We start from the raw sequence: 13786 nt of genomic DNA on the forward strand, positions 1-13786 counted from the left end.
ATTATCAGATCTAGTAAGGTCGTTGGCCAACTAACGTGTGGATTGGGAAATAGTACACGACGGTATTACTAGTAATTAATTTAATTAATTCGAAAAAATAAAAAATGACCATTTTTTTAGAACAAAATGACCAAATTTCTTCGTAGTAAAGTGTTAAACAAAATGGAAAATTTGCAACTTTTTTAAATGAAAAAAAATTGAATTATTTATTTATTTTTTGAAAAAAATAAATATGAAAATTTTCTCCCCAGGACATTTTGTTCCCCATATAAATTTTTAAATTTCATATCTACTTGAAGATGTAGATAAAATTTGGAAATAAAGATTGGCTGGATTTGGAATCCTGCCTACTTATATTCTTTATTTCAATTCAATTTTCCAAATTACATTTGTGAAATAAAATAGTTCTATCCTTAAGATTCTAAAAAATAAAAAAGGATTTTGGGTTAGTTTATACATTATTAGAAATTGGTGTAAGAATTTGCTTTGATACAATTTTTAACCAATAATTTAAGCTAGTGTGTCGTTATTTTTTAATAAATAAAGTGATTAAAACAAATCTAAAAAAATGAATCATATAATGGAAAAGTTACGTCGATATATAAGCATAACTAAATTATGACTCCAGAGCAATTTTATTTCGTGGAAAAACTTATTTTATTAACACTGATTTATAAGAATTTTGTTTAAATTTATTCTTTTTACTCATTTTGAGATATATTACACTATGTATTTTATTTTTGAAGCAAAATCCGTGCATAAAAAATATTTTTTTACGGAAAAAACTCATAATTTTATTGAAAATTGATATAGCAAAAATAAGACTTATTATTTATTTATTTATTAAAAATCTAGAATAAATTCATGCATCAAACATATGGAAAGAGTTTATATATAAGATACAGTGTACGTTTTTTAGATTTTCTGGATATAAAATTTGTATTATAAGTATTTAGGTAATTTTCTCGCATCACTTTATCAATCACAAGAAATGGGACATGGGAAACATTTAGGCATCGCTTTTTCTAAAGAGATTATATTGCATGATGTTTGTCCAATGTTGTTGTTTATCTAATTAACATGATTTATGCGTTAGTTCAAGGTTAATTCATTTTTGTGACATTTGGAATTATACTAAGACCAAAAAATATAATAAAAAAAAGAATAGGTCTTTTTTGATGATGTCATGGATTTTTATATGTAAGACGTGTTAATTTTAATTATATTTACGATAAAAAATAATATTTTTTACATAAATAATAATAATTTTTTTATGTGTAATGCAAATAGGATATTTGACTCAAATTAAATTGATCTGTAAAAGCATTTCGCATTAATTTTTTGTGAACATGGAATTCATGAAAAAATATTTCAAAGATTCAATTAATTAATTAACAACGACTGCCAATGTGTTCTAGATAATGTCAATGGCCAACCTTTTTTTTCTTTGACGCGAAACTGTTTGACGGGTAAGCGATGGGATAATACTTAACGTCTCTACATGACGTGGACCGCCGATATGTTCTAGGGTTGAGTTGATGCTACCCGCAGGGTAGTGCCTTGCGAGTGACGCGTCGACTCATGATTAGTTAAAATTAGTGGGCTCCACGTGAGATCCATTTTTTTTGACCAATCATAGGGTTACATGTCACTCGCAGGGTAGTGCCCTGTGCAGGAACGGCTCCATTAACGGGTGACATATAACCCTATGATTGGTCAAAAAAAAATGGGTCTCACGTGGGGCCCACTAATTTTAACCAATCATGAGTCGACGCGTCACCCGCAGGATAGTGCTCTGTGCAGGAACGGCTCCATTAAAGGGCAAGGGAGGGCAGCTGCCCTCCCTTGATTTTTTTTTAAATACTCTCACATTTAAAATAAATTTATAATTTATGAGTATAAATTATGAACCAAATACGAAAATACAAGAGCCTTAAGTTATTTTTTGTTATTTAATATATGCAAAGTGATTCGAAAATTTGTGTCTCGTAATTTTAAAAAATTAAAACTCAAACACTAAGTTTTTAAACCTAAACACAAATGAGTTTAAGTTTTTTTAAACCTGAAAAAAAATTGTTGAAACGGGAATTGTTAGCTTACAAGCTTGTGAGTTTGAATTTGATTTTAACAGTCGTAACAACCGCAATAAAGAAATTTTTTTTTTCTGTGAAAATTAATACGAATATTATAAATTACTTATACTGAAAATATATATTTTGTAGTTTTTCGATTGAAGTTATTAATAATTTTAAAAAAAAATGTCAAGTTGTAGGGGTATATTGTAAGTTAAATTTGAAATCTAACAATATTATTTACATTATTGGAGATTTGGAGTACTATATTTAAATTTTTGTTATGTGTGTGTATATATATATATACATACATACTTGAAAATGACCAAAAATTGCACATTTAACCCTATTTCCGGCCATCTTCATGATTTCGGCTATCGAGATTGAAATTTGTAGCATATGATATATCGTTGGATTCGTATTTTTGAAACGATCCTACCGTGAACACTCATGCTCAAAATAATTCCGATTGACTTGAAATTTTTACGGTAGGATCGTTTTAAAAATACGAATCCAACGATATATCATATGCTACAAATTTCAATCTCGATGGCCGGAATCGTGAAGATGACCAAAAACTGCACATTTAACCCTATTTCAGGTCATCTTCACGATTCCGGCCATCGAGATTAAAATTTGTAGCATACGATATATCGTTGGATTCGTATTTTTGAAACGATCCTATCGTGAAAATTTCAAGTCAATCAGAATTGTTTTGAGCACGGGTGTGCACGGATTCCACGCACCCTAGGGTGCGGAGGATCAAGTCTATGTATATATATATATATGTCATCTTTGGTTCTTCGTCTGTCTCTTGATAATATTCTTGAATCCGCCCCTGGCCCTGTGGGCGACATGTACTCAACCGTGTTCTAGATAATGTCAATGGTCCTAATTGGAAATCAATGTTCTGATTTGTTGGGTCGAAAAATAAATACATGGAGCACACCAAACTCAATCTTGAATAGGGTTAGTTTTTGGGTATATCGTATAAAAAATATCGGTATGAAAAAAATTCATACCGATATTAATACCGAAATTTTAGAATTTTGGTATGAAATAAATTTATATTGATATCGTATAAATATCGAAAAAAATTCGATATACCGAAAAAATGTCTATATATCAAAAAAATTTCGGTACAATATCGGTATAATTCGATATTTTTATACGGTATGTCAGCCCTAAACTTAAACAGGTGGTTGAACTTGAACATGTCAATGTTAATTTAAACCAAGTTTTTTTACAAATTAATCTATTTTTTTAAAAATAAAATAACATATTTCTCCCGATAATTACACTCGCATTTTTTTAAAAAAATATTATTTTGACTTAAGAAGCCGCCACACAAATAGATGCTTTCATCAAATTTATTGCTGAAACTCACAAAAGTCGAGAATTGCTAGACGGTGACATTAATCTGAATTCAGGCATGAATGCTTTGATATGTATGTACCAAATTTTATTTATGGTTCGTCATTGGACTTTCTCTGACTTTGGGCTGGGAGATTGTTGATTTCAACCCACGAGTCACGACTTATAACTAATTTCGACATTTTTTTTAATTATTATATATATTCCTAAATAAACATATGCTGGTATTTTCACAAAAAAATCATACCACCGATATCTTCGACCCAATCTGACTCGATGATAATGTATTACTTTCTTCTTGCTTTTTCTTGTGTTGTGACTCGTGCAGGGGAGGTGGTAAAGAAAAAATCGATTAAACTTATACTATTCTTTCCTTAAAAAAATATTATTATAGCTGAAATAAATAAAATGCACACATAACACAAGTACACAACATCAAAAAATATATATATACTTTTTAAATTTTTGGTGAAATGAATTCTCATCAATATGGATAACTGAAAAGCAATGGTGATTTAATCCCCACCAATTACACCGTATCCTTTTTTTTCGGGTTATTTGATTAACATCTCCTATATTTTATATATTCGACCTTTACATCTCTTGAGTGTTATAAATGTTATATATGCTAATATGAGAAAGGAGGTAAACCCCAAATGCATAAAATGTGACGATGTGAATGAAAAAACCCTTGTTTTTCCTCTTGTGCCTCTCATTTTAATCGAAAGTGCTAACTACAAAAGAAAGCAAAACTACATCCTACCCTTCACAGAGCTTCTGTAAAAAGAATCCACCTTCGATCAAAATGGCCATTTTTAAAGGCATCCCTATAACTATTTATTTTTTTTGGAAAGTGACCAGACAGAAAAAAGCCAGTCCTCTACTTGCTATACCAGTTGCGATGAGATATGCTAGAGAAGGATACCAGTCCTCCAGTTGATAATCTTTTATTTTTAATGAACCGCATCTTTGAATCAGCCATACCCCAGAATACCTGCAGCAAAGTCAAGAAAATTAGTATTGATCAACTAGACTCACAAAAATTTTACTCATATTTAGACATTCTAATAGTAAATGATGACATGGAGGAAAAAAAAATTGGAGAATAGTTCTATAGATTGCAAGGGGTTATCGTACCGTTTAGCATTTGCTAGTAGAAACGCTTCCAGCGCCCATTTAGTGTAGCAAAAATCGCCTATTGTTGTTACAAATGTGTCTCCGTCTTGGTTAGCAATAAGAGACAAAACAACGGGAAGCAAAACTGACCACTGCATAAATAAAAACAGTTTTGTACGTGGTATCATATCATATATACTAAGATATGTCGGTGACAGATAGCATAACAAAAGTTGGTGTCACGCACCAGTTGGGCTGGACCAGGTTCGAAGTAGATGGCGAGAATATACGCTATTCCAGTAACACAGTAGACGAGACTGATCAGCACGAAGTAATTATCGAAAATAGAAGACCTGGGATTGTTGAAGAAATAAAACATTGATAGATAAACTGCTGGTTTTACAACCGTGTTGAAATGATCTATCGTGTCCTTTGCTAAAAAGTAAGCCAAGCTGCTCATTCCAGAAGCACTTTCTCTCCAGTAGTGTAGCTTATCCAGAGAAAATGATCTCAAAGCGGAAATCTTGCACAGAAGGGCTAAAAAATAGAAGAAAATATGGAATGACAAGTTGTTGGCTGCGAGATTGTGTCGCATAAGCTGAATATTCAGAGACTACAAATTGAACTATATGATAAAAATAAAAGTACACAAAGAATTTGTTGAGTGATGAAATAAGCATAAAATTGAAAACGTGATCAATGATTCAGCTCATCAACCAAGATAGAAGACACTATAGCGCAAATTTTTTTCCTTGGCTACGTTTGTGACCTCCCGCAGAGACACTACAACACACCTTTTCCTTGAATGTGATTGTAACTTTGTGTAGTTTATGCATAATTTTTATTATTGTTGAATAGGTTTAGAACCCAAGATTACAGGCCATATAGTTTCTACTTTTTAGTTCGCTTACTATATCACAAAATTTAGAACCTATATTTGCATGATGATGAAACTGAATACTTTTGATCACCTAATCGAGGGATCTTTTCATATAACTTTGCATCAATAACCAAATTAATATCATAAAACTGATAGACACCTACAATACTTCCTCAGTTATCCGAGGAAGATGTACCGGTACAGAAGTGATGATAGGATCTTGGTTAAATTATAGTTATAGACATGAAAATATCTGGAACTTCAAACCATGGAATCCAAGGAATATGAAAGGTGTTGATTTGGAATTTAAAACTTACAGACTGCGATGACAGTGTATAGATATCCCGTTGAACCAAAGGTTTCATCGCTCACTTTGGCAAGTGTTCCTAAGCAGATACCAGCCAAGAGTAAAATCAAATAATCAACAGCTTGCATCCTAGCCTCCCGTAGTCGCTGCTTTCCTACTCTGAAAAAAAAAAGAATAAAAAAACTGTGTCAAAAACCGAAGCCTGCTGCCACTTAGTAACAAAAGTATTACAGGTCTTGATCTGCATGAGTTAAAAATACAGAGTGCCGATTCCTTAAAAAAATTTATGACATGAGTATCTCATAAGCAAACACTAAGTAAGCAAAACACATGGAAAGTAACCGTTTGTAAAAAACTATAGAAACTTGAATAAAGAAATGCCAAAAAAAAAAATCACCTTCCCACAAAGTATCTATATTGCTGAAATACACTTGGAGTTTTTCGATTGGATAAGTCCTGTAATTTATTGAAATTAAGTCGTAGATGGTCTTTCTTCTGTCCAACGTTATACTTGACGTCCTGCCAAAGGTCGCCCGCGAAAGACTGATCAGGGCCAGTAGCAGCTGGATTTCCTCCGTGGGCTGAATCTCCAGTTACAGATGGCATTCCTGCAGAATCAAGCATATCTGGTGGTACAGGGTAACCATTATGAAGCATCCATCTCAAAGGAAGCTCCTTATATTTTACACCTGAGCTAGCATTTAGTTTTACGATTCCCTCCAAGATGTCAATAAAGTAATCCGGAGGATTCATTCTCTCAGGGACGTTGATCCCAATTCCAGCAAAGTACTCTTCAACTTTCTTTGCTGATCCATGATACACCGTGAGCCCACCCTTGGCTAGAAGTATCAAATCATCAAACATCTTAAAGAGGGTGTAGCTGTAGAGCAGAGAATGGAAAAGGGAACACCAGAAATGTCAGAATTTTTGTGTTGCAACAAGACTCTGCTAAACCAAGCTACAAGAATGAGAAAGCTGATAGACAATACCAACACTAAATTCATACTAAACAATATTAAGAAGTCAAAGAGTTCAATTGAAATCAGTGAGGATGGTGCCATATGAAAAGACCTCGACAGTAGTTGCCCTAGTCTAATAACAAATCCATTTATAGTTGCATTGAAAATTATACTAGACCATATACAGAAATAATTCCATTTCAACACATGATAAGAGTGCTTGAGTAAAATGTAGGTCACAAGCTATATATTTCCTCCGATAGCTGGTTTTCTCAAAGCCACACGAGGATGCATTGGTGTGAGCAATAATTATTTGAATAAGAATGGTAAGGGAAGAATCAAGGTCATATATTGTCATATAGATGTGTAAGTCAAAATTACCTTGGTTGGTGAACCACCATACATATATTTACACCTTCAAGAGCTTCACGGCGAAGGGCTCTCAGTAGTAGCTGAGAAGAAGAACTGTCCAAGCCAGATGTGGGCTCATCCAGGATTAAGAGTGAAGGCTCCATAACCATTTCCAAACCAACATTTACTCGTTTCCTCTGACCTCCAGAGATTCCTCTTTTTTCAACTGTTCCGACCAAGGAGTCTCTAACTGCCTGCAATCCCAATGACTCGATTACTCTTTCCACAACCAAGACTTTCTCTGGTTTCAAAAGATCAGCAGAGAGTCTAGAAAAAAAAGGGAGAAAAAGAAAAATAGAGCACTAACATCAGGACACATCTATATGAAACTGGCACAAGAATTGATCAAGAAGCCACAAGAAACATTTTTAAAGAGTAAGCAAAAACAATTTTCCAGCACATATTCGAGATACAAACATCAGGGCTACTAAGACTTTGAACTCTTTTAGATAAAACATTTGATGCATCTCTTTTGGAAGTTCTCTATGCAGGGACAAATCATGGCATGAAGATTGTTGATGGGATCAAGGGCCATCAAATTTGTGGAACATAATCACTCATATAGACACAAGGAAAAATAAATGATCAAACTCCAAATGATTATGCCAAATTGAGTAAGAATTTTAAATGAGCAAGAACAAAGCACAAACATAGTTCGCTAAACAAGTATAGTTCAATGGAGTAAAGTATGCAGTGAACATAGAAAAACTTTAATTTTTCAATAAATTATTTCATTTTGATTTCTATTAGGAACTGGCAGTAAGAGTGGAAGACCATAAATTTCAAACCTTTCATGTTTTTATCAAATATGTCTTGCATGACATAATACAAGTACTGGAAATATATCCTTCAATCCACCCAACAAAAAAACAACTACAATTAAAATATTGAATGTTGGTGGAATAATAATGTTAACTGCATGAGAAAAATGTCATAAATTTTTTTTGAGAACATGCACGTTGATGATGAAAATCCGATCATCTTACTGTCAACACTAGTCACACTGCAGATGCTAGTGCTTCTCTAGTTGCTAGATAAGAGGATCCATTCTGAAGTAGTATTTGATCAATAAAGTACCAATCAGTAATCAAACGTCAACTAACATAATTATTTCATACTATCTACCTGCATCTAGCACTGAACCAGAGATTCTCCTCCACTGTCAAGTTTCCATGCACTATATCATCTTGAGGAACATATCCAATAATCTTTTTGAATGATTGCATTGGTTCGTCTTTCCCATTGATAAGAATTGAACCAGTGATAATGCATCCAGTAGCTTTTCCTGTCAATGCTGAAAGAAAAGTTGTTTTCCCAGCACCTGATGGCCCCATGACGGCGGATACATGGCCTGGTACTAGTTTTCCAGTCACAGACCTTAAAAGATGCTTCTTTTTACCTTTCAGAGTAAGAGTTAAATCTTGAAAGAAAACCTCAATAGGTGGCCTCCTACTGATTTCAACATCTGATGCCATAGATATTACACCAGAGAAAGTCAAGTTCTGATTCTGCTCTTGCATAGCTTTTTCCTTTTCAATTTGACCATAGGCATACTTGAAAATTTGGCTGCGAGTATGCAATTGTTTGGCCTTCGGCATTTGCTTTTTCAGATTCTTGTCACCGATATCCATATCGAAGCCATCATGACTATCAGGATCATCTTCAAGATCATGCAGCATTTTAGTGAGGTTGCTTTGTTTCTTTGCTTTCTGGTCAGATCCCCCACCTGGCATGGGTGGCAATGCAGCATCAGATCCAGGTTTAGGCTGGCCAGGAATCTTTAGCGGTTCCTGCCTCACTGACTTTTTGCGTGAAAATGTTCGTGAAAGTTGTGATTGGAGCCCAGATGCCGTTTTTTTTGCAGTGTCTTTGGCTGATTTCCATCTTTCACGTGCCTGTACTGTTTCCCTAGCACTTCTTGCAGCAGCTTCTCTGGATTTCGCCTGCTTTCTTTCTCTAGTGCTCAGAACTTGTCCCGAACAGTTGTATATAATGAGAAGTACTAGAGTGATTCCACCCTATACCAACAAAAAAGAAAATAATTCAAGCTATTACTAAGTGACATTTGCTTAGCCAAATACACAAAAAAATAGTAATGTTTTCAAGTGATCGCGCAGTGGTGTGCTTTCTTTGAAGATGCAGAATACTATAGAGATTGAGTACTGAAACATGTTGACTCATACTCTGCTGTAATGAGCAAATTATTGAATGAAAAAAGAGAAAATTAGAAACCATTTAACAGAACGAAGGGAAACCCTTGCTTCGAAATTTCCAGCCATGTCTCATCGGAAATATCACACGCGATACCGAATAAATCAAGTGGCGGAAGCTTACGAAAAACATGAGACCATAGGCAGTGATGTTTTGATTCGTTGTTTGAGGTTCACAGGTCGCCAATTGATAGCACTCTGCATTTTAGCCCGCGTGAATTATTGTTGTAATGCTCAAGAAAAACGAAACAATGTATCACATGGAAAAACGAATTCGTCTGCAGAAGCAATCACCTTACAGTGTTAAGACACAACACAACAATTCGATAGACAACATGATCTTGAGAAATAGAATTCAAGCAAAATTATCTTTTTACTCAAAAGTACTGCTATGCATATCATTAATTCTTGTGAATCTATTTACAACTCCGATAATAGTAGCCATCGTGTTCCTTTAAACATGAAATTTAGAAATTTTAGTTAATTGAGTCATGGTTTTCATTGAATGAGGCAACCACCAAATACGTAATATGAAACATATCAAGCTTTCAAAAGAGTAAGATGGTACATACTTGTTTGCTCAGTAGAACCAGCCCTGCAGTAATGTCTGCAAATTGAAAATAATAATTTCAGCGTTTAAATTAAAAAAAAATCCTAAAAACAAGAGAAATCAGTTCGGAAGTGTGAAAGAGAAATTGGAGATAAATTAATGCTAGACATGCCCAAATCATGTAGGCACCAAAAACAAAAACATATAATGGTATTGATGGAAGTTTGCAACAAGATTTGAGACAAGAAGTAATACCCACGACTGCAGGGTATTTTTTGAGTGGTAGTGGGACAGTAAAATCCTGCTGAACAGAATATCTCTGTGCCGGTCAAAAAATCAGCCCAAATATCTGCCCCACCGCAGGTATGGTTTGGCTGCCCTGGAGGTAACTGATAACGGTACCTTCAAATGTATATGAGAATTAATACCTATTCAAATCTAATAATCATAATGCTAAACAAATTTTTGTCATTGCAGAAAAAAAAACGTGACTCACGGATCGCAGATACCCGTGGATTTGTTGAGGTTCGACAGAGGGCAGTAAGATCCTAATGGGCATGCTTTGATGATAAGAAACAGGAACGCAATTAGAATATGCGTCTATAAGATGCATGAAGAAAATTTTTAAAACAAGAAACAAACTAACAAGTAATGCTGATTAAGGCCATGTTTTTGCAGTGTTTTTACCAACAAAAAAAATATCGAGGTCTAATGGTTTTTACAGGAAAACAATCCACAAAACACCCCCAATCTATATTTTGGAAGCAGCAGTGCTTTATGTGCATCACTAGAAGAATGATTTTGGCAGAAACTCACGTATCATGCATGTTAGGCCATGAGGACAGAAGAAGCCTTCGCAACAAGGCCGACAATTAAGAAGTCTATTTGGTATGTCTTTGGAGTTTTTGAGATCAACTTGCTTATTTTTCCCCACACTGCATGCCCATCCTGGTTCGCAACCGGACACCCACGAGGACAAGTTACAATTCTTGTTTGGTTTTAGGTAGTTGCTACTCTTTGCGTCGCTACTTTCTTCAGCAATTTGCATCAAACTAGCTCCATAGAACTTTACTTCTGCCGCCGTGCACAACCGTGGCAGTACGTCTCCTGTAATGAAGCAAGCTTAAGGGGTATCAATCAAATTTTAAAAACATTAGATGACCACAGCTCAGAAGCTAAGAATAAGGTATGAGAATACAAGAAGTAAACAAAATGAACACAAAATATACTAGCTAGGATCATTATATTGAATCCAACTGCCTAAAGCAATATAATTTCCTCAGCTACTAAACATTTTGGCCATTCAAACACACTACCACGAGTGGTTTTGAGACATTCTGACAAGAACTCTGTATTCTTTGAAAAGTTGAATGCCGCGTCCCACTCAGCATCCCTACAAGGAAGATTGGCACACAAAAAGTGTTCACATCGTATAAACATATTACTAGAAATTACAGCAATGGAGTAGTCGCCTAGTCGGTCTGTGTAACTTACGCATCGCTTATGCAAAAACCTAGATGTTCGACGATATCATCGTTGAAAATGGCGGTGAAATTGCTAAAACGGCTGTAGATAACCTCTGTCAGGATTTGCACAGCTGCCGGATTGTTGGAGGCCCCGTCAAAGTCGCCACTGCCATCGTCGCCACTGCCATCGCCGTCGGTACCAGTATCATCTTCGGAACTGTTGTCGCTATTATCTTCGTCTCCGGTGCTGTCGCTATTACCTTCGGTGCTGTCGCTGTTGCCTTCGTTTCCGGTGGTGCCGTCGTTTCCGGTGCTATTGCTGTTTCCTTCGTTTCCGGTGATGTCGCTGTTCCCCTCGTTTCCGGTGGTGCTGTCGCTGTTACCTTCGTTTCCGGTGGTGCTGTCGCTGGTGCCTTCGTTTCCGGTGGTGTTGTTGCCGGTGCCTTCGTTCCCGGTGGTGCTGTCGCTGTTACCTTCGTTTCCGGTACCGCTTTCGGTTTCATTGTCGGACGCAGCATGGGTCGCGGAGATTAATGCCCCCAACACAAGAATCAACACTATTATCGTCACCAATCTCATTGTAATCTTCATGTCATACTGAAATCTTGAGCAATTTTCGGAAAATAAACAGTGTGGTACACATGCTAGAGATGAGAAATGAAGAAAGTGAGGATTTGTTTGTTGGGAGAAGAAATGGCGGGGAGATGATTTAGGGGGATGAATGGGTTCCAACCGTTGGATTTGAGTTCTAATTTTGGGCCAGAGAAATTAATCAAGTAGTTGGTTTTGGCATATGATTAAGCTAAGTGGAAAATATACACTTTCGGCTCTCATATTTTCTTCATAAAATATTTTTAGTCCAACTCTAAAAACGAAGCATACTGAATGATCGCTATTAATTTTGTGGCTAAATTGTAAGGATTGTAAATTTATGATATTTATTAAATTCTAGGGACTAAAAATAATTATAAAAATTACTATATCTATCTTAATTGTAATTTTTTTTTTTTTTGCTTTTTCGTTAGTGTAAAAAATATATAGTCATTTTTTTACACATTTAGTTTTTTTTATTAATATACTTTTATTAACTAAGTTTTAAAAAACGTGCAATCATTTTGAATAAATTAAATAGAGACAAATAAAATATCTTATAAAATTTTTTTTGTAAAAGAATAGTTGAGAAATGCTTCTTAGCAGCTCTCTCAAATATTATTTTAATATTTTACATCTGTGTTTTAAAAACCGGACCGGACCGGCCGGTTCGACCGAAAACCGGTCACTGGTCCGGTCCGAAGTACCCCTAAAAACCGTTTTAACGGTTCAACCGCTTAGAACCGGTCAAGAACCGGTCAAAATCGGTCGAACCGGCCAAGAACTGGTCCCAAGAACCGGCCAGAGAACCGGTTGAACCGGTTTTCGATTTTTATTTTATTTTTTAAAATTGTTTTTTTTAATTTTAAAATCTTAATTTAATATTTTATTATATATATACACATGATTATTTGAAATTTGTACTTCGTTAAAAATAATATTTTTTTATTATTATATTTTTTTAATTAATTTATTTATTTTTAAAAATATAGTATATATAACTATAATTAATATTTTAAATATATTTATATAGTTATTTATTTTTTTAAACTATGATAAATATATTTTTGTTTATTTATATACATCTTTTAGATTTTTAAATTTAAAATATATTACTAATTATATTATATTATATAAACGGTTTTCCGGTCCGACCGTCCAATTAAAATGGTCGATCATATGTCCGGTTATGAAAACATTGTTTTATATACAAAGTTGTTGCAAAGTGTACAACCTGGTTTGAAAACAAAGGCAACATGACCTGATTACTGCAATGCTGATGACAGGTCATGGAAACGAAACGGTCGGAAGAGGAAGTGATGTTCAATTAGCTTTGTGGAATCCTAATATTGTGCTTGAATCAATAGATTCTATGTATAGAAACAAATTTGCTTTGTGATAGTATTTGATAAAATGAATGTTCAATGATACGTATTTTTGTATGTATTTTGAATTAACCACCTCACTCCTAAAATTGTTTAATTTGATATCGAGTAAAATCGAAATAATTTTTTTTTCAAAAGTGTCAGATATGTTGTGAAACCCTGAAATTTTAAGGTCACCGGGAGCGGGGCGTGACATATGTTATCTTTTTATATATTTTTTATGACGTAAAAATTCGCAGTCATTATCCAACAGTGCGTTAGGTAAACTCTTAAGTAATGAAATGACTTGTAAAGTAATGTAAATCACGCTAATCAAAGTAGGGGTGTTCATTCGGGCGATTTGGACCCCACCGAACCGAAATTTCGGTTAAAATTCTTCGAAAAGCCAAACCGAAAATCGAACCGAACTGAGCGGTTCGGTTTGGTTTTTAACCGAAATTATTTCGGTTTTTCGGTTTTTTTTTT

The 13786-nt window shown here is 34.5% G+C and overlaps 1 protein-coding gene across 3 annotated transcripts; it reads right to left on the minus strand.

The window, feature by feature from the left end:
• Positions 1 to 4122: 4122 nt before the first annotated feature.
• On the minus strand, positions 4123 to 12006 carry LOC140881980 (ABC transporter G family member 28-like). 3 transcript variants are annotated; one of them, XM_073287682.1, is made up of 14 exons: positions 11374 to 12006; positions 11196 to 11272; positions 10696 to 10986; positions 10376 to 10439; positions 10135 to 10281; positions 9902 to 9936; positions 9454 to 9527; positions 8245 to 9137; positions 7090 to 7386; positions 6147 to 6629; positions 5760 to 5908; positions 4810 to 5099; positions 4584 to 4714; positions 4123 to 4440 (listed from the first exon to the last, which is right to left on the minus strand). In XM_073287682.1, exons 1-14 carry the CDS (start codon positions 11934 to 11936, stop codon positions 4284 to 4286), a joined length of 3651 nt encoding a protein of 1216 aa, XP_073143783.1. In that variant the 5' UTR covers positions 11937 to 12006; the 3' UTR covers positions 4123 to 4283. The 3 variants fall into 3 exon arrangements, 2 of the variants coding, with proteins under 2 accessions (XP_073143783.1, XP_073143782.1); XM_073287681.1 differs by having other exon boundaries at positions 11193 to 11272; XR_012150104.1 differs by lacking the exons at positions 4123 to 4440; positions 4584 to 4714 and having other exon boundaries at positions 4958 to 5099; positions 5760 to 5906; positions 11193 to 11272; positions 11374 to 12005.
• Between the last annotated feature and the right edge of the window lie 1780 nt (positions 12007 to 13786).

This window comes from Henckelia pumila, chromosome 2 (assembly GCF_033568475.1).
Source record: "Henckelia pumila isolate YLH828 chromosome 2, ASM3356847v2, whole genome shotgun sequence".
NCBI classification, from domain to species: Eukaryota; Viridiplantae; Streptophyta; class Magnoliopsida; order Lamiales; family Gesneriaceae; genus Henckelia; species Henckelia pumila.